Source organism: Leptosomus discolor, chromosome Z (assembly GCF_034619465.1).
Source record: "Leptosomus discolor isolate bLepDis1 chromosome Z, bLepDis1.hap2, whole genome shotgun sequence".
Taxonomy (NCBI): Eukaryota; Metazoa; Chordata; class Aves; order Leptosomiformes; family Leptosomidae; genus Leptosomus; species Leptosomus discolor.
Genome location: NC_141419.1, coordinates 80,619,890 through 80,643,286, shown reverse-complemented (window position 1 = coordinate 80,643,286; position 23,397 = coordinate 80,619,890). Strand labels below are relative to the sequence as shown.

General features: G+C 37.9%; 1 protein-coding gene across 1 annotated transcript; it reads right to left on the bottom strand.

The window, feature by feature from the left end:
* Window positions 1–321: 321 nt before the first annotated feature.
* PRLR (prolactin receptor) lies at window positions 322–15,892 on the bottom strand. Its single transcript, XM_009952687.2, has 12 exons — window positions 15,823–15,892; window positions 14,671–14,803; window positions 12,461–12,630; window positions 11,499–11,665; window positions 9,771–9,912; window positions 8,164–8,296; window positions 6,495–6,664; window positions 5,046–5,215; window positions 3,919–4,063; window positions 2,979–3,078; window positions 1,981–2,050; window positions 322–1,347 (listed from the first exon to the last, which is right to left on the bottom strand). The coding sequence occupies exons 1-12, from the start codon at window positions 15,890–15,892 to the stop codon at window positions 322–324; spliced, it is 2,496 nt and encodes an 831-aa protein (XP_009950989.1).
* Between the last annotated feature and the right edge of the window lie 7,505 nt (window positions 15,893–23,397).

Here is a 23,397-nt window from a genome sequence, read left to right as displayed (position 1 = left end):
ACTGACCCAAAACAATTTTCATCTTTGTTGAATCTGCAGGATTCCCTCAGGTTTAATCAACTAATAGAAGATCTGCAGAGCTCAATTATTAGTTTACAATGTAATTTTCATGGCAGATAATGTACGTTTCCTCATTTCCATTTGTCAGAAACATGTGTTAATGATACCGGGTTTACTTCCATGATTATTACCTCAACCCACAGTTAATTTTATTCTGTATATAATACACATAGGACGCTAGGCTTTTTTCAAGGAACTATTTGCTATGTGGTTTTGTTTTAATATACATAACTCGTAATTGTGTACTGTACTAACTACTAGTTATTTAAAGGAGGGCATAAAGGAAGATGGGTCCATGTACTCTGATCCACTGGTGTCTCTTTTGCATTCGCTTGGAACTGTCAGAGAGTAGCTCGTATTTTTCTCAGCTTGACCTTGCTGAAGGTTCTGAGACATTTCCCTTGCAGGTTCTTGAGACACAGATGTGTGCAGGATGCGTGAATCTGGCATTAATACTAGAATATTATGGTCCACAACTGTTGAGACCTTGGTATATTCTTTGGTGGTTCCTGGAACAGTGTATTTTTCAGTCTTGCCGCTATTTTCTTTACTTTTCAGTAATACTGCTGGCTCCTCATCTTGTCTGACTTTGTGAACTTCTACATAATCCATTAGTTCAGGATTCAAAAACGGTGACTTGTCATCAGGTCTGTTTTGTTTGACCTGCAGTGTGGTTTGGTCCGTTTTGGAATGCAAGTTCTCCATCTGTCTTTGCTTTCCCATGTTGTCATGGACAGTTTCAGTGATAGGATATTGTGACTGATGCTGTTCTTCATTTCCCACTAGAACTGCTGCACTGCTCACATTTGTGGTACTCAGTGTTATCTTATGTGCATCTACAATACTGTGGTAGGCAAACATAAGAGACTGAGTATTCGGTAACTGAGCCGCAGGCCATGTGGATGATTTTGTGCTCTCGTTGTTAAAAAGGAGTGTTTTCTGTTCTGAGGTTATACACTGAGCTTCCCAGCTCCTTTTTCCTCCTTTATTTTCTTGAACATCTCTTATGTCTTGTGTTTGAAGTGTTGATGGAAGGGCATGGGACTCCCTGCACTTCTCAGAAAGCAGAGAAGGGCTGTCGCAGCTCCCTCGGCCTGAGTCACTGTCTGTTTCCTTGGGTATCATTTTTGCAGTTTTACTGGGATGACCATTGTCATGGCTTGGCATGAGTTGCTGATCCTCACTGTCCTCTACCTCCAGATATTCTATCAGTAGTTCCTCACAGTCTGATGTTGGAGGGAAACCATGGCAACCAAGAGCACTCAATAATTCTTCAGATTTTCCTCTCTAAGGGCATAATAAATAAGACATATTCTTTCACTGTTAACCTTAGGGTTTATCTGACTAGAACAATTGTCAATATTCTATATATTTAATATACAAATACTTAAATAGTTATATCACTAGACCTAAACTGGATTTCTACTGCTGCAGAAAATAGTGGAAGAACAGAAGAAAATTTCTTGACTTCCCTCAGTGAGGAGACACAATCCCAGAATTCATGTTTCTAAAATGGGAGGACTAGGGAGCTTTTGGCAGGTATGGGGTTCATGGGTTTAACATGAAGGAAATAGAGGAGAATGGTAGAGCAGCCATGTCCTATCTCCTCAGTATGGCACAAGACTGTGGAGAGTAGCTTCCATGAGAACTATCAGGAAGATCACACAGGCATTGGCTCTTGTGGTGTCCCAGCTGCAGTCACAAACCCTGTTCTCAAACACCCTCCTACTGCTAGTGCAAAGCAAGACTCTGCCTCATGCATACCCTGCACATGATCAACCTGACACTGTTGCTTATTTTTAACATTGATTAAACTAGTTGCAGCTGTTCTATACTTTATTATGGTTATTGTGTTTGCTAGTACTTAATTTGGAAAAGTAAGTAACGGTGAATTCTTCTGTTGTTATCAGTGGTACTCACCTCTAACAGATGTGTATCTATGCCTTTTATCTTTGGTCCTGGAACTGGCGGTAGGATAAAGGCTATCATTCTAAAAAACCAGAACACACACAAGGTGTCAGTATGGGCCTTATCTATTTGTTTTCCCATATTCTCAGAATGTGACTCACATTTTAACTTCTCCCATATCTGATACCTCCCTGTTGGACCTCTATTTCCTGTCTAACTCTTAAGCCAGGTAATTTACAAATGCAGTTGCAGTTCATAAGTTATCCTTAGATATATTTATAAGAAACAGAAGGTTTTTTTTATAAGAAAAGTAACACTTCTAATGTCCTTTTATTGTCCTTTAACCTCCAGTTCTCTAATATCACTGTAACTTTGTCACTGGCCAAGAAACAGCTATGTGGGGCACAGTTCAGGACTGGTGAGCCTGTATGTACATACTTGTCTGTCAGCTGACTACTGCTGAACAGGATCTATGATGAATGACTTCTGATTGCTTTTCCATCAACAGTTTCTATTTCTCTCTTCTATTTAGCCAATATTTTTTGCAAGACTTGTACAAAAATGATAAACTTTGTGATACCTTTCTGTTTCAAATTTGATTGAAATTAGCCATTGTTCTAATAAATTATTCGGAGAATTGACAGACAGGTGGGCAGAAAGACAACGTCGTAATATAACCTTGTTTCCTTTAAGAAATTAGGGCAAAACCAAAAGGTGTGTCTTCTACAGGAGCAGGGATACTCCAAATGATGTTTGCTGAATACTTACATGGCTAACCAAGATGGTCAGATCTAATAGAGACATGTCTTTACCAACTGAGAATTTAGCCTGGTTTTCCTAAAGAACAGAAATACCTCTTTATCAGTTGCGAATTTATCGTGAAATACCTGTAACTTACAGTTTGTAAGAGAACACAAAACCTATAGGAAATTGAATCAAATGTTAGAATCTATTTTTGAAAAGTTTGCTGACATTTTGAACTCCACACAATTGTGAAATTGGTGACTTACCTGTACCCTTTCAAAACCATTGTCCAGCTCATGATTAAACATATAAGAGATGACAAGACACCAACGACGATCCACACAACCATATCTTTTACTCTGAAGTCTAGGAAACAATCAGCATTATTTAAGGACACACATCTAGCTTATGCATAGTCAGCATGCAAAAAAAGTCTAAAATTACTTTTATTTTAAAAATTGGTCTAAACAGTTTGGTATTGAATCTAGAGGTCTTTACTAGCACAGATGGATTTCAATAATCATTGTAATATTTATTAGTATTATATTATTATTATTATAATTAATATACTACTTATTAATAGCACTGTGCAGGAAATAAACTCTTGGAAAAATGATACAAAAATGTATGAAGAGGAAAATTTTTTCACAGCCAGTTAACAGCAATTGGATTTAAATCCAATTATGCCAATACTGTAGTCATTTCATTATCAAATACATATCATACAATTAATTAAATGGTGGGTTAAGTGATCTAGGACTAGGTATTTTTAAGGGTTTCTGTTGTAACATGGCACTTTTTACATTGAGGTGTTCACTTCAAATTCATTCCAGATAAAGGGCATTGAAGAGCTGTTACTGTCTGGAGTCACTCTGTTGTCTCTGTAGCAGTTCTAATGCACTTAGCAGAATTCTTTTAATTAAAAACTACCATCATGAGGACAAATGAGGCAATAAACAGAAAGGACATGGTTTAAATAAGTAAAGAAATTGATTCACCTTGTCAACTCCAAAAAGTAATGAAGGGGAAAGCTAATTGGGTATGGTGTAGGGATGCTGAGAATTCTATTACCTTGGCAATGATGTTCTTACCTGTTTGAGGGAAACTATGGGATGTCAGTCTGCACGGTTGCCAGAAACAGCTAACAAAAGTGTTACATGAACTTCCACGTAGTAACTGTTACTGAAGGGATGCCTGGGTACTCACCAGTAGGGATCTGAATGTACTTTTCTGAGCTCCATTCACTCCATGATCCGTGGTGGTCCGGTTTGCAGTGAATCTGTACAATGTACTTCTTTCCAGGATTTAAACTAAACATTTTATATTGTGTTTGCTGTCCAACAAAAATAGTCTGGAAATAAAATAAAAATCATAAAATTGACACATTTTTCTATGAAAATCACAGCCAGGTTTAAGTCTTGATAACCAAGTTGGAAATACAGAACAAATCTGGATAGCTTCCTAAGAATTGTTATGAGTCATGGAATAACAGTACATTTATTTTATTTCTATAGTTCAGCTTTCTAACATAATTTAGTGGGAAAGAAATCTGGTGCTGGTATACTGTGCAAATTAAACTACTACAAAAACACGTTATGAGCATAAGACAAATAGGGAGGAACTGTGGTAATGGTGGGAACTGCAATGGTGAGAGAAGGAAAAGGAGGCAAGAAGCAGAGATGGGGGAAGAAAATGCAGAGAGAAAAGAAGGAATGCAGAGTGGTGGAACTGCATGGGGTAGTGAAAAGTGGATCTTGCGATAGCCAGGGAGCTGGGAAATGCAGTGGCAGGGGGAAGGGAGGAGGAGATACAGAGATGGCTGGGTGGTATTGCAGCAGACAAAAGGGGGATGCAGCTAAATACCAATAGCTGGAGTCTTTAATTTTCTGTCCAGTTATTTGAATTGCAGATCCTGGTTATAGACAATTATTATTATGTGGCCATGACAACTATCACCTAATGGCTATTTGTACAAATTTAAATGATTTTACATAATATCACTGAGCTTTCTATTCCCTAAGAAGTTCTTGTGGTTAAGAACAAATTCTCACAAAAGAAACCTGACTAAATGAGAATGAACAATTTAAACTATAATGCAAATATAATTAATATATAATAGCCACAATTAAAAATAAGTACTTTATCACTTGCTATCACACAACAGCATCTGTGATACCAGTAGTCTCAGTAGGAAATTGTAGATCACACAAGTGCTTTTGAAAAATGATGAACTATTCAATGTGCCTGCTTCATTACATTCAGGCATGGGACCTGGCTGACAAAATCTAATTGATCAGAAAACATAATCTAGCAAAAACTTGCAACATACTTACCTCCCATTCCTCTCCTTCTTCAGGCTTTAGTCGCAACTCATATTCAAGGGTAAGCCATCCAGATCTGACATCAGCCAATGGGGGTGGAGACCACGTCAAGACCAGATATGGTTTTCTATTTATTGGCTTTTTTAATTCCAGAGTTACATTCACAGGAGGATCTGGCTGTACTGTTAAAATTAAAAAACTGACAATAAGAGTCTAAATTATTTCTTCCTTGCATCTTAGGAAGGAATATAAAATGCTGTGAATTGTGGTGTGAGCGGTAAGTTGCCACCTCCATTGTGTCTAGTAGTTTAGGACTTGTGCTGGAATACAGGGATCAACAATTGCCTGATAACATAAGCATGGACTTACAAGTTTGAAGAAAAAAATGAAGAACAGTGAATATATTGAGTTCATGTTTAGGTTTGCCTTAATCATTTATCACCAGAAGTAGTTTTTTCTTACCTTACCATTTATTGTTACTTTTCCCTGCAACTGTGTTTCAAAGTCAACACCTTTAATGCTGTGTTATGAAAGGTGTTGTTTACAATAATCTTAGCAACGTTGGCATACATATATATTTAGGAATGCTGAAAAGAGATGTAGCTGATGAAACTTGACACCCCGCCCCCCCTTTGAATCTTTTACATTCAGAAAACACAGCCGCATAATCCCTACATGCATCTGTAAGGATATTTAAAAATAAACCAAACCAGTAATATTAAAGCCCTGTCTATACATCAAAAGTAAACCGAAATGGAATGCAAGTTTTTCCTAGTTAAGCTTGCAGCTTCCTCAGTTCAGAGGCAGAACTTTTGCATATCGTGCATGTGTTTTACCATGTCTGATACAAAGCTTCATCAAGGAGTCAGGGCATGGAGGTAAAATGTAAAGCCTTTTCTCCAACAGCCCTTTCCCACTTGCCAGGCTCCTGGCAGCCAGATCCTTTATAACAAGATGGTTATCAGCGATAATGTTTGTTCCCTTAGAAAAAAATGCTTGTTCACAGCCACTCTGTGGAAAAAGTCTGAGAAAGAGATTATCAGTACACTGCTATAAAAAGCGCTAATTCAGCTTCTCTTGGGTCTGGAACTACTTTTAGGTTATCAAATTTAAGTATTATTAGTTAAAAGATCAATTAGATTTCTGTTGCTGGTAGAGTGGAAAAAGATTTTAGCGGGATGATGTTTCTCAGGGCTTGACTGAAAGAAACATGGAAAAACAATAAATGGTTATCTGAATGCAGTTTTAAAGCTTTTAGCAATTTTAGGCTTCCTTTGAAAATAAAATGGTAACAGAATGAATATTGATTTATTATTACAGCAGATAAGATCTTATTTGTTCTTAAAAGTTTTAAACTTTGATATAATAATATATATAAGAAGAGCTGGAATTAAAATTCTTGTGTCAAAACCCATAATTTTGAATTATTTGGTTCCACATAAAATACTTTTAATCTCTTACCTATGTAGGTCACATCCACATAATGAGGATCAGAAACATTACTTCCCATTTCATTAGTTGCCCTCACAGTAATATTGTATATGGTCCAGAAAGAAGTGTGCTTTTTATCGAAGTAGCATGAATTGGGGCCTGCAGTTCTGTAATCTGGACATTCATAAACTTGTTCTTCTCTGAAATGAAAGAATCACAGTGATTAGGTTACATGATTAAAACGCCTGACTTTGCTAGTAGTTCAGCATTATTTAGGGCTGGATCAGATTTTTCATTCCTGGCAATGTGAAGAAAATTGGAAAACTGCTTTTAGACTAAAAAGTCTTTGAACAGTTCCAGAGACTGTAGTAAGCACTTTCCCCAAAAAATAAAGACTACAAAGCTTGAAGAATTTAGGCTGTTGTAGATGTGGCAGTGGGCTAGTAGAGTGCAGCTTTTACTTTTCTGAATGCCATTGTGCACTGCATAGCCCTTAAAGGTTCCAGAGAGCCAGAAGAATCCCTAGTAGCAAGCGACAGAACAAGGGGAAATGGCCTTAAGCTGCACCAGGGGAGGGTCAGTCTGGCTAATAGGAAGAATCTCTTTACTGAAAGGGTTGTCAGGCATTGGAACAGGCTGCCTGGGGAGGTGGTGGAGTCACCATCCCTGGAGGTGTTTAAGAGACGGGTAGTGTTGTACTTAGGGACATGGTTTAGTGGTGTTGACAGAGCTAGGACAAAGGTTGGACGTGATGATCTTGAAGGTCTGTTCTGACTGAAACTGTTCTATGATTCTATAAGAAGTGATTGCTGAAGTCTTCTAACCCATCTATTCAAAAATGGGTATTTCCAATGTTCAATTCACACTTACATGAGTTCTGCATATTAATTAATATGCTTTCAGAATCCGTTTTGTTCTTTCACCACCTGTTCCTCAAAAAAATCCACTTTGTATCTGTCCTCCAAATCCATTCCCAAGCTTTCTAAAGGGAGCAGGGATAGGAGGGAAAGTTCAGTATGTAATACTTGTTTCCAGGCTCCTCTGAGATGCACAATAACAAAAGAGTGGACATCACACTGCCCTGGCTGGCTGGACCAGTATCTGTCTTCTTCCACTAAGACCTGGCTCTCAGCTGACAAGTACAGAGTTTAGCATCCAGTTAGGTCAGTGCAAGGCTGAGCAGTGCTGAACCAAAAATAGATTATACAGGACAGAAACAAAATACTGACTACTCCTTTCAAATGAATGTTTAGCACTTGATCTAAATTCCAGGAACAAGATTACTGCAAAAGCCAGGAGGCATTCATGGCCCATGAATACTTGTGCAAAATAAGCATTATCAGAAGATGAAAATTTCATTATCTAGTCATTTTGGAAAGCTTTGTTTCTGGGGCTGCCTGGCTGAAGAGCTACAGGACTGTGCATTTGTATTGCATACCATTATCCAGTTGCTGTGCTATGGCAACTTTCAAGGCAGTCTATCTTTCAAGGCAGAAGAATTCACAGAAATTTGAAAAACACATTATAAAGAGATCCTATTTCAACCTTAAATATGTTGTTGTTAGTGCTATTCCAGTATGCATCACTTGGACAAAACCATGTGCTATGGAAAATGACATCTCCTAAATGCAAAACCAGTCAGGACTGATTTTCTAGGTCCTTCCAATAAAACACTGAATAATTATATACAGCTTATTACCCTTCTTTGCTGTAAAGCAAAGTGTAGTTAGTAGGATGTCCTCTGTCTGAACCAGGTTTCCACCAACAAGTAAATGTTTCCTTTTCTGGAGAACGGCATTTTATTATTGTAGGCTTTTCAGGAGGTGACTCTCCTATAAGAGATAAAGAAATGAACTAATTAATAGGTTTAATGCATTAGGTCAACCCTGAGTTCATAAAGCAATGCCAAGCACAGCACAGGAAAATACTTTTTTTTTCTACAAGGAAAGAAAAAGTTTTCCTCCCATAGAAGAGGAAGAACAGTTCAGTGGTTAGGGCAGCATCCTGCTAGTTGGACCTGGATTCAAAATCCTTTCCCACTGCAGCTATGCTGAGGAACTATGCTGTTTTAGTTGCCTGGCTGTGGCTCTTCTTTGCCCCCAGATATGATAAGTACTGCTCAAATACTGTCATAGCACATTCTATAAAATGATTTAAAATGCAATCTGCTATCCAATCTATTTTCTATGTAAACCAATTTTTCTTCAAAAAACGTGTTTCAAGATGCTTCTGATTGTTTAAAAAAATATGCTGTCATTTCTTTTGGTTTTACAGGAAAAAAATGAAGAATGTAAGCGTTTGCCCATTTGTTTATGTCCCTGCCAATAATTCTGTTCTGAAGTACATATGCTGAGCTGACTCCAAAGATACAAAGAGGCAGCTCTCATATTTCCTTGTAAAGTGACATTATGCTTAGTACTCAGGCTACTTGCCTGATTGCTGCCAAGCAATTTATAATTACTTGGATTCCTGATTAAGTTTTTATAGACTCAAGGAAGGCACTTAGAATAGGGTAGAGGAAAAAGCTTAAATTTTGAATATGATGATGCTAGTCAAAACCCTGATGTGATTGAAACTTTTGCAGTTATGTATTTGTGGCAAAATATGGTCCTATTACATCAATAATATATATTTTCTACTGTTTAGAGTAGGGACATTGATTTTCCAAATTTCTAATTGCCTAAGGCAGATCTGAAAACAGGATATTTAAAAAATATTTTTCTATTAACAGTACTTCAGCAATCTCCATGTCAAATAATGAATAATACAATTAGCGATAGAAGATCTGACACAATCTGGCTAAAGTGTCTGACAAGAAGATATGATGTCATGCATATTTAATGTGTCCACTCAGACCCAACAAAACACAGATAATTATTTCTATGTGATAGTAGCTGCAAGTGCTATGCTCTGTTAGACATGGTGGTGCCTTCGGTCCAGTTACTAATGAGCAAATGAATGATTCTTACACAATTACCATTATCTATAGCTACAGATGAAACCAATATGATTTTTAAATAGAGGGACTGGAACAATAAATTATTTAGGCACACCTGTATCAGAAGTGTCTTCCTAGTAAATCCCAGCCTGTTTGTCACTACCAGTTTCGGCAGAGGTTCCCGAGTGGGTGAACACATCTAAATACACAATTACACATGAAGTATGGTAAAAGGCCCTAAGGTGTTCCCCCAGCACTATGAAGTATCTGTGTGAGGAACTGGGTTTTCAGGGCTACCATTTAGTCACCTTTCACACTGAACAGCTAGGATTTAAAAACAATTAACAGAACAGCAATCATCCACTCACCATTGGGGATCTGAATGTGTCTTTCGGAGCTCCACTCACTCCATTCTCCAAGGTCTAACATGCAACGGACCTGAACAACATACCTCACTCCAGCTTGTAGCATAATTACTTTGTACTGTGTCTGCACTCCAACCGATATTGTCTGGAAAAGAAAATAGACTGGAAAAATAATACAGAATTGGGCCATTTTAACAAATAAACCATAAAGGAATAGGCTTATGTCACTGACTTCTGAAAGGCAAGGGTTTCAGTCGGGTGTTTTATAAGATGTGAATTACAAAGAAGCAAAAATAGTGACCTAATAGAAAAACTCACTTCAGTGACACTGAGATTCTGATACTTGAGAACATATTTAATTGTTGACTTACTTTAAGTTAGCACTCCACCAGATCCACAATGCAAGAAACATTATAGGTAGTCCAACTTAGAGATAAACCCTCTGTGTAATGTTTCTTAAGGGATAGTTTTAGTGCTTATTATTAAGTGCCTTCCTCAAGCGCTTTGAATCTGTCTTCAGAAGTCTTTCAAGATGCTTAGCTTTCTCCATCATTAAGGCATCAAAAATTTAGGTAGCATTGAGGCCATCAGACTGTGACTTGAAGAATGTTATTTTATCATGGTATCTCAACTGTGGGAGTACAGTGGCCCATTCCTAGCAAAATGGCAACAGCTGCAAATGTCAGTGGAAATAGTGGGAGTAGGGCACCCCAAAATTTCTAAGAGGGAGGTTGCCTCCAGCTGATCACGTTGAAAAGGATGATGATGACCACTCTCAGCCCAATTAAATACTAATTAGGCAATAACTGAGATAATTCTGAAACAAAAAGGGTCAGCTTGAAAAGACATATTAAAGTAGCATGAAAATTTGGATAGTGGGATGATGAGACTGGAAGCTTCAGCAGCAGCTGAAGTTTAGTCTGAAGCTATCAGAAGCTGCTCTGCTAGTGCCATCACCTCTGCCTGGGCCAAGCAGAGCAGCCTCCCTTTCTGATGCTGTGAGTAGCTGCAATCCAGACAGTGTGGGCTGCAGCAGGCAGGAACCTGCACCTGGGCATATGCATGTGACCTTGTGGGTGCTTTCTCATTGTGTGTGTCTTAGTGGACTGTAAGGAGGGATGTGGGTTCAGACTATGTTAAAGTATCCATAGTCCCCACAGAAATAAGTGTAAATGGAGGATTTTGTACTCCAGGAGGGTGGGGTATTCTTGTAACCTTCCCTTCCTGGGAGAGGGGAATTTCTGAACATAACATATTTCTGGGACTAGTTATAGGAGTGTGTTTATAAATTTGTAGGTGTCTATTAACGTTTTTCAGTGCCCAGTATCGTGATTTATCTGTGGTATTGCTGAGACTGACCTTGACTGCATAGTTACCTAATTGCTTCTTAATGATCCATAAACTTCTTTTATCCTGATTTGGTTTAAACTATATGAACTGAGCAGTCTCTTACTGTGACACTTGGGAACAGACACATTAATGAAAATTACGGTTAAATATTATATCAGTGGACTAAATGGGGTTTTTTAGTATAAAAATTAGGACAATTATACAAATACCTTTGATTTCACTCTCTACAAACCACTACAGTATTTTTCTTTCTTTAGTCAAATTTGGTTACATTAATTTTCCTATCCTTACAGAAACTAAAATTTTTATAGTACTAGTTAAATTCAGACAAGAGAACTCACTGAAAAGAGCATTTATACAATATATATATTTTTCCATTACCTCCCACTCTTCATTTTCCTCAGGCTTTAGTCGTAGCTCATAATGACATACATGTGAATTAGAGCTGACATCAACTAATGGAGGTGGAGACCATTTTGCCCAAAGGTACATTACACTAGCAGATGTTTTTGTTTCTAGAGAGAGGTTCACAGGAGCATCTGGCTGAACTGTATAAATGAAAAGTTTGCATTAATGATTTAATTTTTTCTCAGAAAAGGCACCTCCTTTACGGTTCCATCACATTAATTTCAGATCATTCAGCACTTCTGTAAGGGAACAGTACAATAGGCTTTTTTTTTTCTTTCTCCCGAATAATGTTTAACTAGCTACTGATTTAACACAGTATCATCAACTCTTAGACTTTACTCTGAATTTGTCAGGCTAAGGAAATACAAACATAATTTCATTAGGCCACTGTTGCAAAATTAAAATGTCAGACATTTCATATCTAAAAAGAGTGTGTACATTTATTATTACAATGTGTAGATTACGTGTATGCAGAAAGAAGAATGGAGTTAGGAATATGAAATACTACAAAAAACCCACAGAGTGCTTAGGCAGTTATTTTTACCCTCCCAACACTGCAATGCCAGCAACCAGAAAAATGTTTACATTTGGAAAATTTAGGTAGCTTAAACTAGTTTGAAAGTTTTATAATGTGCAGTGCTAGGAACTTACAAAACTGTGAGTCTAATTGAAATACTGGAGTACCCACCAACTGGAGCCAATTTTTCAGCCAAAGTTAAAAATGACAATAAAATATGTAGTTAGTTAATTTATAAGTAAAATGCAGTTTTCACATAAATTAAAGATGCATATTTTAGATCATCTATAGATAAACACTCCTCCATAGCAAGTTTCACATCATGAGGAAAGAAATCTTTCACCACTACTTGTTCTGGGATTAAAAACCACATACGTCTCCAACTAGTTTGTTTTCCATTTCATTCTTCCCTTTTTACCTATGGAGGTCACATCCACATACTGAGGATCTGAGCTGTTACTTCCAATCTCATTCGTTGCCATTACAGTGATATTATATGTTGTCCAGGGATTAGTGTGGTTTTTATCAAAGTAGCAGGAATTGGGACCTGATGTTCGGTAGTCTGGACATTCATAGATTTTTTCTTCACTGAAATAAAATGATTTTAAAAGTTAAAAGTTTAGGAAATGAAGCAAAGCATTCTAGTAATGGCCTAGGTTCAGCAAAGAAATTTAAAATGCTTAACTTTAAACCTATATATAATCCTACCTCTGGGAAACATTTTGGTGAGTGTCAAATGCTATTTTACCATAAATTCTTCATTGCTATTTTTACTGCAGTTGTTCAGGATGAACGCTTTTATCCCCTTATTTATGCGTAGAAATTTGTCAACAAAAGAATGGAAAGAGGGCAGCACAAGGCAATTTTTAAAAATGTTTAAAAGCAAGTTAAAAGGCAAATAGAACACATTCACTTTGACTAAAGAAGAAAAGTTGCTAAATATCTTCTTTACATCTTTCACCTGGAAAGTGACCTGATAGGCCCAATGGCAGAGGTGTGTTTTATAGGTTATTTTGTTTTCAGCAAGATGTTAATTTATCTGCTTTTTAACATGATTGTCATCACAACTGTCTCAACAAAAAATAGCTGATTAATTCATGATCTGTTATCTATTACCTTTATATGAGTCTGGCTTTTTTAGGAGAGGGATTATTTTGTGCTCAATTAAAGCTGAACTGGGTGATGTACTCAGAGCCTATCCCAGGTATGAAGAACTGCACAAACCCAAAGCACGGCTGAAGTGGTTCAGGATGACTTCAGTCCCACTGTTACACTCTATGCACAGCTAATAACAAGGTCTCTTAGTTTCCAGGCAGATTTTTCTGGTTCACAAAGAAAAATGGGAATAAGGGGACTGGCCCAGATCTGGAGTGCTTGTTAGTGCCTGGTATTCAGCAGATTTAATGAAATGGATAAGCACTCCTATCCATCCCTAAAGCAGGACTCCTCTGAGCTGTGATAGGTATGACTTAAAATGTTCATTAAAATTTCTGTTTTGATCAAGATTGAAAAATCTGTCCTTTCATAAAATAAAAGCTCTCAGATCATTGTTGAGTGTGGTAACTTCACTAGAGGCTGCATCTTTCCTGATCAATTAGTACCAAATGATCTGGCATTTATTCAATTGAAGCAGGGAAGTCTGAGGCTTTACCTTATCTATTCTGAACCTCACTGGATTTATTCAAAGAAATTTAATCTCTGAGCCTCCCTGCTTACTTGGCTCTGTTCTGAGACCTCTTGTTTTCAGGAAGAAAGGGCAGTTATACAAGAAGCACAGGTTAAGCAAAGGTGCTAAACTTATACAAATTTGATTCTTAAACAGGACGAGGGAGTCACAGACTTTACCAAAACAGGAACTTTCAAGATGTGATACCCATAACTGATTTTACTCCATTTTGGGAACCACAAGGTTGGCTAGAAATCCAGAAGGGGAAGCAAAGACTGTCTACAGATTTTTTTCCAGGTGGGGGTTTGCTGTACACAGTAATGACAAGCTCCTTGGCAGGGCCAGTGAGGGCACCACGAGCCCTCACTCCCCTGCCCAGCATCCTCGGGGCCTCCGCACACACTGCTGGGGTCCCAGGTCCCCATTTCAGCCCACCACAGCAGGGCTAGTCTCTAGCTCCCCATAGCCCTTTCCAGCCATGGGTCCCTCCCTGAGCCTGTCCCAACCTGCAGGCTGACCTCCTGTCCCCAGGGAGGTGCCCAATGCCCAGGGCTGGGTTGCCCCCAGCCTGTCCTGCTCCCTGGCTGGGGTGGTGGGTGGAGGCCTCGCTGAGCTGCCCCAGGGGAGCCGCCATGGCCCTGTAGTGCCTTGATTCTCCCCTCAGAGGAGCATGCCATTCTGCTAAAAGCTGTGTGCCACCTGGTAAGGTGGATAAACTACCCTTTCCCAGCACATCTTTCGACCAGTAGGGTTTCAGTAGGGACGGGCTGAAGGTTTGGGACAGGTAGTGGTCATGTTCTCTTCTGACAGGGTAAAGCTGTTCATCTCACGTAGCCCTTGTTGGCTATCTGAGGTTTAACACAGATTCATAAAAGCACCTTTATAAATCAATGTTATTGTTCCCTCATTCTGCCATATTCATCACTTGATCACTTACAGAATACGTATGCACTGCTTGTTACCTGTGCTTGCTGTAGAACAGGGTGTGATTGGTAGGAAGTCCTCCATCTGAGCCAGGCTTCCACCAACAAGAAAAGGTTTCCTTGTCTAGAGAATGACATCTTATTATCTTAGGTTTTCCAGGGTATGATTGACCTAGAGAAGTGCAGAAACCCAGCTAGTTATATTAGAGTTGGACAATGCTTTTTGTTGTTATTGTTGAATGATAATGCTTTTTTTGGGGATGATAAAATTGTTTGAAACTATGGACTGAATTTGGCAAATAAATCTGCCTGGAAAAAAGGTCAAAACTTTCAGAAAAGTAAATATATTTTACCTCAGACTTCTAAAATAGCTACTAAAATTATTTTACTTCTCTTTTTCAAATGAAAATTTCATTTTTACCTAAACTTAAAAACTTTACAGTTATCACTAAATTAAATTTAAAAGCTTGGAAGTAAGTGTATGACCTTTTGTTTTTTCCTAAAATATCCAAAATTTTTTTTTGTCAGGTCATCTTACAATTGAATTTCATCTTCAACTTTGCAACAGAACCAAAATTCCACTCTTTGCATAAGAGTGCAAAATTATAGATGTAAATTATATGTAGTGTAAATTATAGGTAAGACAAATAATAAAAAGAAGGAATCAATGGGCTGGATGGAGTACTTTGTGTATTGGCAACCTGAATATATTCACTAATTACTTGAATGTTCCCTAATAGTCACAATAAATTTAAGAATATTTCCTGATAAGACAAGTTGTAATTAACTTCTACCAAGAATGTAGACCAGAAATTTACATACATTTGGACATAAAAAGTATGTGGCTTTTCAACCTAAGCTTCCTTTATTTCTTCAAAGCTCCATACCATTATCTCTAATAGTGTTACTATTCACATGATGCTAATTCCCAAGAAGGGGACAAGCATGGACTGAGTGTAGGGGTGGAGTGAGTGCCATTGATCATCATCACCACATAATCATTAAATTAATACTATAAAAAGAAAAGAGGACTCAAGCCATTTTCAAAATCTCCGTACAAAAGTTTAGAAGAAAATAATTTAAATATGAACAGGCTCCAGTGGTGGTCAGGATAGGTCGGGTAAAGCCTCAGGCTTTTCTAAAGAAAGTGTTTTAATGACAAACGAGTGTTTCAGCGAGTGGTGTACTTACCAGTCAGACCCATTGCAGTCAGAGCAAGTAGCAAAATATTTTTAACTGATGATGTCAGTTTCTGCTTCATGATGTCTGCTGCTTCTCAGAAGGAACTATCAGATCAAGGGCTCACTGAAAAATACACCATCATGCAACAATCAGTAACAGTGCTTAACATGTAATTCGTATCACTTGGCTCGATCAAAGTCCTCCTTGAAATGCTGCTAATTGATTCTTATTATTTCTCAAAAATGTGCAGCAACACCTACAGTTCCACTTCAGAAGTAGAAAACCTGAATCACAGAGTAGTCAGTAGGTCTTTCTGAAGGTCTTTGGACAGTTAGCAGTGCTAGGATTACAATTCCATAGCATTAACAAATCTTGTGTATTTATTTGGCATCTTGGGATACTGGGTGCTTTTCTTAAAGCTCTAATTTTTAGACTCATTAATTTACTAGAGAAATCAGCCCTTTAGTAACAAAAAATGTACTTTTATCCCTGTTGATACAAAGAAGAGATCAACATATTTGAACTCTGAAAATCCTGAAAGCAGAAGGCAAATAGAAAATATCCAGAATTTATTTAGAAGTTTATGATTTTCGAGCCAATAGCATGACTTCTGAAAACTTGGGACTGGCAATGTTGAATTCACAATCATCTGAGCTGAAGAATGCTACTCCTTCTGTGCATTCAACTCATTATTTTTAGTGCATTTGATTTCACAGTAAAGTGGAAACGCCAAGATCAGAGAAAAGAAACCGAGGATAACGTAACATAACTTCACAGTTAATTTCTGAGGTGAAAATGCAAGATGGGATGCAATTATTCCTCTTTCTTCAACCCGTAAAGGCCAGAGGCAGTTTTGCAGAACTAGCTGAAATACAGAGGTGCAAGTGGGAAGCTGCCACCTGTGAAGACCCAGTCTCTGCGGTGGGCTGACACCACTAGATGTCCTCAGAATTCAGGTTACAGCTCAGGGTGATCAGGCGTCCCCGTTGCTTCTAAATCTGTTTGCTTAGTCTGAATAAAAGACAGAATGACTTAAAGCAAACCTCCTGCTTCTCCCACCAATATGCTTCCTGCTTGGAGATGGTGACTGGAGTCAGCTATTAGATTCTTGGTAGCCAACCTCAGTCTTAGAAAAGAAAGAAAAACAATTTACTATCTAAATAAGAGACTCCTTACCTCAGCTTTCCACTCCTACCAAGCACATCTGACAGGTATTTGTGTGCTTGAAACCCATTCAGTGTAGCAGAGCGTGGGAACAAGCTGTCTCTTTGCTGAGGCAAAAATCTTTGTGGTTTATCAGATGACTCAATTTTCATTATGCAATTCATTTTCTGTATCAAGATGCTATAATCCGTCAGTGTATAAATGTTTTTCAAGCGCAAAGGCAAATGAAGCCTCAGTTAAATTAACGGAGTCTAAAAGATGTTTACTGTGGACAACGTGGAGAAGAACAACAGTTGGCTACATTTCCATATAACATTTCTGAATATCCAGACACGGTTCATGACTGTAACTGAGTTACTGGCTGCAAAATCACATCTGGATTAGTTTTAAATTCACTTACAGCAATCTGTGCAGTGGAGAGTAAACCATTTAAATATAAATGCCAGTTTTGTGTAAGCACAAGCAAATTTAATGGCTGTAAACAAACGGCAGGCACAAACGTTAGTGTTTAACTTCAGAAATGAGCTGAAAACCTGGTGTTATGTAATGTGGAGCACAGACCATTGAGCTCATGCAAGAACAGGGCACATTTTTCTCAAGTGAAGGTGAAACAATGAACTATAAACAGTAACTATTTCATGTACATATGATACCACTTATGATATTTTATTATTTCTAAAAATAGTTGGAACATTTGCAAAATACAGCACTTTCAAACTGGGGCTCATACTGTGCTGCCCCTTAGGGAACTGTACATTGATTAATTTTTTTACTTTTACAGACCTATCTTTTCTGTGTGAAGAATTGACAGATAAGAGGAACTGATTACAGTGTTTAAAAGAGTGAAGTTTGTCAATATGACAAAAGAGAGGCATCATCAAGAAACAGCTGTTACAGAGTACTCTGCAAGGAAGATGGGATAATTTTGGAAATGCAAGACCTAAAGAAACAAATTAATAGAAATAAGATGAAATTAATGCATTTGAAACCAAGTATTCTTCCTTGGGAGCATTTGTTTTTTAAAAATTAGATGATTGTAACCACTTCTGTAATGTGGCTGTGAAAAAGAACACGAGAGATACAGGGGTGGAATACAGACCTATTAGTGCCACAGATTAAACTTCATGTACAATTCTTGTCACCTATACTTTGGAAAAATAACCCCAGGTTGACCTATTTAGAACAGATCTAGAACACAGCTGCAAAGATGAGCAGGGGACACAGAGGCTGTCTCATGATGATGATTTAAAGAATTGGCTTTTTACTCCATGCAAGGGTGGTTGTCTTCTATATATAGAAGGAGATTAGCATCAAAAGAGGGAAAATAAGCATGTGTAAACTCTAGCAAATGTTGGAACAGGAATAGATGGTCATAACTAGCCCCCAAAATTAGAGAAAAATGTTACCATCACAGCAGTGAGTTTCTGGAATAGTCTTCCAAACACAAAAATCCCATTCAATTTTTCCAGGCAGTCTGATCTATTATGAAATATATATGGTTGTTTGTGATAGCTGAGGACTGGACTTTGTGATCCAATATATGCTTTCCAGGCCAGTGTTTCAATTCAAGTTAAATACCTTGAATTGTTAACAGTTAGAAAACTATCCAGAAGTATGAGATGGCTGGATATCCTGTTCATTCAGGATTTAATGCTTTCAAAATATTTTCTATTAAAGAATTATCAGAACTTCTGTTTATTTGAAGATCATGCTTAAAAGCATCTTAGAAAAGCTTCATTCTGATATTTGTATTGCTCTCTGAAGGAATGTAAGCAGCAGCAGAGCAGTAGCCAGGAGGCTCCAGGCATATTAACCATATTTCATTTGTTCCAGTGCCGATGTTTCCATGGCTGCCTGGCATCTGGTATTTGTGGTTCAAGTATCGTTTATCAGGCTTCTGGAGAGATGTCTCGTTTTTTAAAAATACTTGCTTTAATAGAAAATATAATGCCCCCTTTGTCATAACTATATCAAAAGTGTCTCCCCTATCTATGACTTGAAAATGTTTTCATAAAAGGGTAACTAGCATTATTGAAGATGTTGTGAGGGAATGCCTCACTATTAGGACTGAATGCATTCTTTTATAAGGGACTGAGCGGACATTGATTTTCCAGGATGTCATGCAAAACCAAGGGTTGAGTAATTGATAATTAAAAGATCATATGCCTCCTTTTTGAAAGTTTTGATTTAATTCCAACGGAGTTATTACATTCTGACATTGTAGTTGAATTTTTTCCTTTTAATACAGCTGTTACACAGTATTCAACAGCTATACATTGTACCCCAGAAAACAGTGCGACTTGATAGAAATGGAAATGATTACTGGGGTTTTAGAATGCACAGAAGTGCTAGATATTCCTGTAAAATAACCCTGCTCTGCAATTAATAATACTATGAAATTGTAGGTTTGAAAGCTGTGCTTACAATGCTACTTGATGAAGCTGAAATTAGATACCAATAGTGAAATCAGGTACTGTGGAGCAGGGTTGAGAAAAAAATGTCCTTGTCCTAATTGAGTTGTAGTTCTTACACTGTTTTCTCTCTCTTTCTTGGCTATTCTGATGGATGAATTTTTTGAGCTTACCAGAGAAGTCTTTACTCAGTTTTGTCCAGGTGGAAAAAAAATTTCTATCGGCAATGTTTTCAGGCCTGCAGGAAGGGGAACAACTGTGTAGCACCCACTGGCAATGACATTATGTCCATCACAAGCTTTGCTTGTGCTGCTAAAGAAATCTGAAGCTGAAGGTACTTTACCAATCTGTACTGAACAATGTTCACATTACCAGTAGTTATGACGATAAACAATGTTCATCTTTCAGGCCTGGGGGAAGGCAGTTTAAGGAGTCTCAAAACGGTGCAGTTTATTACCATTGGAAAAGCTGAACTACAGCTGCATGAAACCCAGCACAAATAAAGAACAGAATAAAGCAAGAATGTGACAGTCTGTTAGACCATCCAGAATCCTACTGGCCATACATTAAACTATACTGTGGACATTGCATGAGTCTGCCTTCCCACACTGAGTTCTCAAATGCCAACGCTGATACATGTCCCTAGCCAAGACTTGGAAATTGCTATCACTAGGTCTGTTTCTGAATATCAGTGATGGTCGGGATTATAATGCAAATCAAAAGCTGTGGATGTGCAGCGTGTCCAGAGCTCCGCTTTCCCTCTGAATATGTCCTAATTGGAAGTCTCTCCATTCTGAATCACTCAGGCACCTGGTACAGCCTTCATGCAGATATGTAGGCTCCAGAGAAGATAGGGAGTTCAGGCATGCCTCTGATCCGAATTTGTTGTGACTGATTCCAGGTAGCTACTTTTAGCATGCAGGTTTTGTGGTGTGCTTTGTGAGGAAGCTTGGTTCCTGCTGTTGGCTATGTAAGGGAACCTAGACATCCAGTTAATTTCTTGGGACCAAGCACCTTGTATTTCTGTGTTGCATAAACTGGAAGCACCTACAAGTTCTTTTAGATTTCACCTGAAAAGCCTATATAAGGGTAAATAAATTTCTTTCTTAAACAGACCTCCTAAGGACCCTTTGTAATCCTTCCTTGGATTAGCAGTCTATATATGATGATGAATGGAGCAATGTCTCTCACCCATGGAGATGTGATCCTCAGTCTGAAAGACTTAAGTAATTTTGAAAAAGAAAAATCATGAAACCTCAGATTCTTGAGAACAGTTTAGACACTTTCTTCTCCATCAAAGTATTTATGCACTTAACTCCTTTTGATTTTACAGAACTGAGCCTGAAACTCTTTAAAGCTTTCAATATCTAAACTGACAAGAAAAGCAAAGACAACAAGAAGAAAGCACCATTATCCCTACTTTACAAATGGGGAACCAAGACAGAGATCAATCAAGTACTTTGCTCAGACTCATATTAGAAATGTAACAAAAGCTAAAAACTGATCCTTTCCTACTATTCTTTTTTTTTTTTTTTTCCTGAATACCACCTCTACTGCCTTTGTTTTCCCACTAAAACATGATTTAGCTAACAATAGCAATCTTCCTCTACCAGTCTAATGGCTCCTGAGTATTTTATTTTCTTCCCTGCTGGTCTGTATGTTTAGACATAATTTCAGGATTATTATTTTTACAATAGTGTTTTACAAACAAGAAAAGCATAAGCTGTAAAGAATAAAATTTTAGAGTTTGAAAGTTAGAATTTACATTAGAACTTGAGAATTTCTCTTGAAATATGATGGAAGTTAATTTCTACCAACTACCAAGCCCAATTCCACAGTCATTATCTTGCTATAATAATTTAAAATATTATTTATGTATGGCATACTCATGAAATATAAAGCCCAGTTTCCTACCTAAAGGATTCATGTGTGAGAGGAAGATTTCTGTTCCTCTCTTTCATGAATGTCAGATCACTTGATAATCTGTAAGAGAAAAAAAATTCACGGATTACTATATTACTGAAAGTATCACTACATTATTCCTAAAACAAAAGCTAGAAAAATCACTCTTTGTATTGGTTTGGATATGACACTAAGTCAATACATTTAAACATTGAGAGCAACAGTGACTATGGTGAAATACAGTTATTGTTCACTCTGTTTCAATGAAAGCACAAAATTTTCTATCGATTTAGGATGCAGTTTAGTTTACCAGTAGACTGCGCTAGGCTATGCGATTAAAGGCTTATCGCCATCTACACAAAAGCTGGGACAGAATTGGATAAAGATTGATGGGGTCAGGAGAAGAACCCTAGCAGCCTAACCAGTGAAAACGGGGTGCAGGGAATCAGCTGTGCCTAAGACTACCAAAGCACAGTCAGACCATTGTCCCTTGTGTGGAACACACCAGGAGGAGCCAACCAAACAAATCCCCTTCTCCATATGCCTCCCAGGCTGAAGGAGGTATAGCACTCATTAAGGGATGCAGGAGGGAGAGAATTTGGGGAGGAAAGGAAGGTATCAAAGGGGACTGGGGAGAAACAAGCGTGGGAAAATAAGGTGGAAAGGGGAATAGTTAAGTGCAAACTGGTGGCTTGTCTGACTGACATGTGTGCCTGATGACCATAGCCTACCCTATATTGTCATTAAGTCCTATTTCTAACTATCCTTTGTCTGGGTGTGCTCTGTTCTGAGCGGGTACATTTGGACACTAGTGAACTTTTGGCTTGATTAGCCAGTGAGGAGTGGGAATGCAAACCTCCCAGCTCAAGTGCAACTCCCTGGCAACTGGGGAGGACAGAGGATCCGGGGCTAGCTACTGGGTCAGCTGAGCATCTAAGACTGGCTACTAAAGCCCTCCATTTTTTTTTTTGTGCAAACACACACATATATGTGTAAATGTATATGTTATGTCTTTGTTGATGTGTGTGGCCTCTGTGTGTGTATTGTGTCCATCACCCACCCATTGGCAGCAGCTGCTCAGCTTCACTACTGGCAGAACCTGAGGATATGGACCTACAGCAGTCTCACATCTATTGGGCTACCTGATTCAACTGCCTCTAATAGACTGAAATTAAATGTTTTACCAAAAAAAGTGACTATGTTTAGCTAACTGTTCTTTGTCATCCCTTCTGAATACATTATGCTGTGAAGAAATAATATAGATGAGTTTCAATGGGCAACTTACCTGTCAGAGCAAGAAAACCTATACATTATATTACTAACTTTGAAGTTACTAACTTCATCATACTATTTCTTACAAACCCTTCTCTCTTTAAACAATTTGAAACAAAGCAGAATATTTTTACAACTAACATTAACACCTGGAGACCAGGTGGGAAGATGTATTACTCAGTTACCAGGGTATTCTTTTGTTTGTCTCTGTTTCAGTGAAGCTAATGAGAACAATAAAAATACCATGAAATTATTTGGCAGGTAGACATTATGCTGTTACAGAGGATCAGATTTAATTGAGGGTGATAAATGGTTTCTCTATTGGCACATATATAAGATGGCATAGATAACATACAACTGAATATGGCAGAAATAATGTTTGCAGTGAAGGTATTCAACCATGACATAAGGGGAAATGTGGTTTAAAGATGGAGCTTAACAAGTGCTCCCTGTTTTATAAAGGACAGAGATCTTGTCAGTGTGCATGCTGGGAACACAGTTTGACTCGACATTGGCTAAATAGAAGAATTATCCCAAAATACAAGCTGCCTTGTAGATCTAGATCACTTCACAGAGACATTTTAAAGATTATGCAATTGGTTCACATTTAAAAGGAAGCCTAGTTCTAAGAGAAATTGTGTGATTGTGATCACTAATTAATCTATTTTTTCTGATTTCTACTACTTGGTACTACATCAAAACATACAGTTCTATCCTACCAGCAAATTTTATTTTGTTTTCATGAGTGCTTTCATCAGGAATTGATATCATGAACTGGTGACACATCCCTTCATAATATGACTGAAGTAAAATGTGCTTTTTACCAAAGCTACAA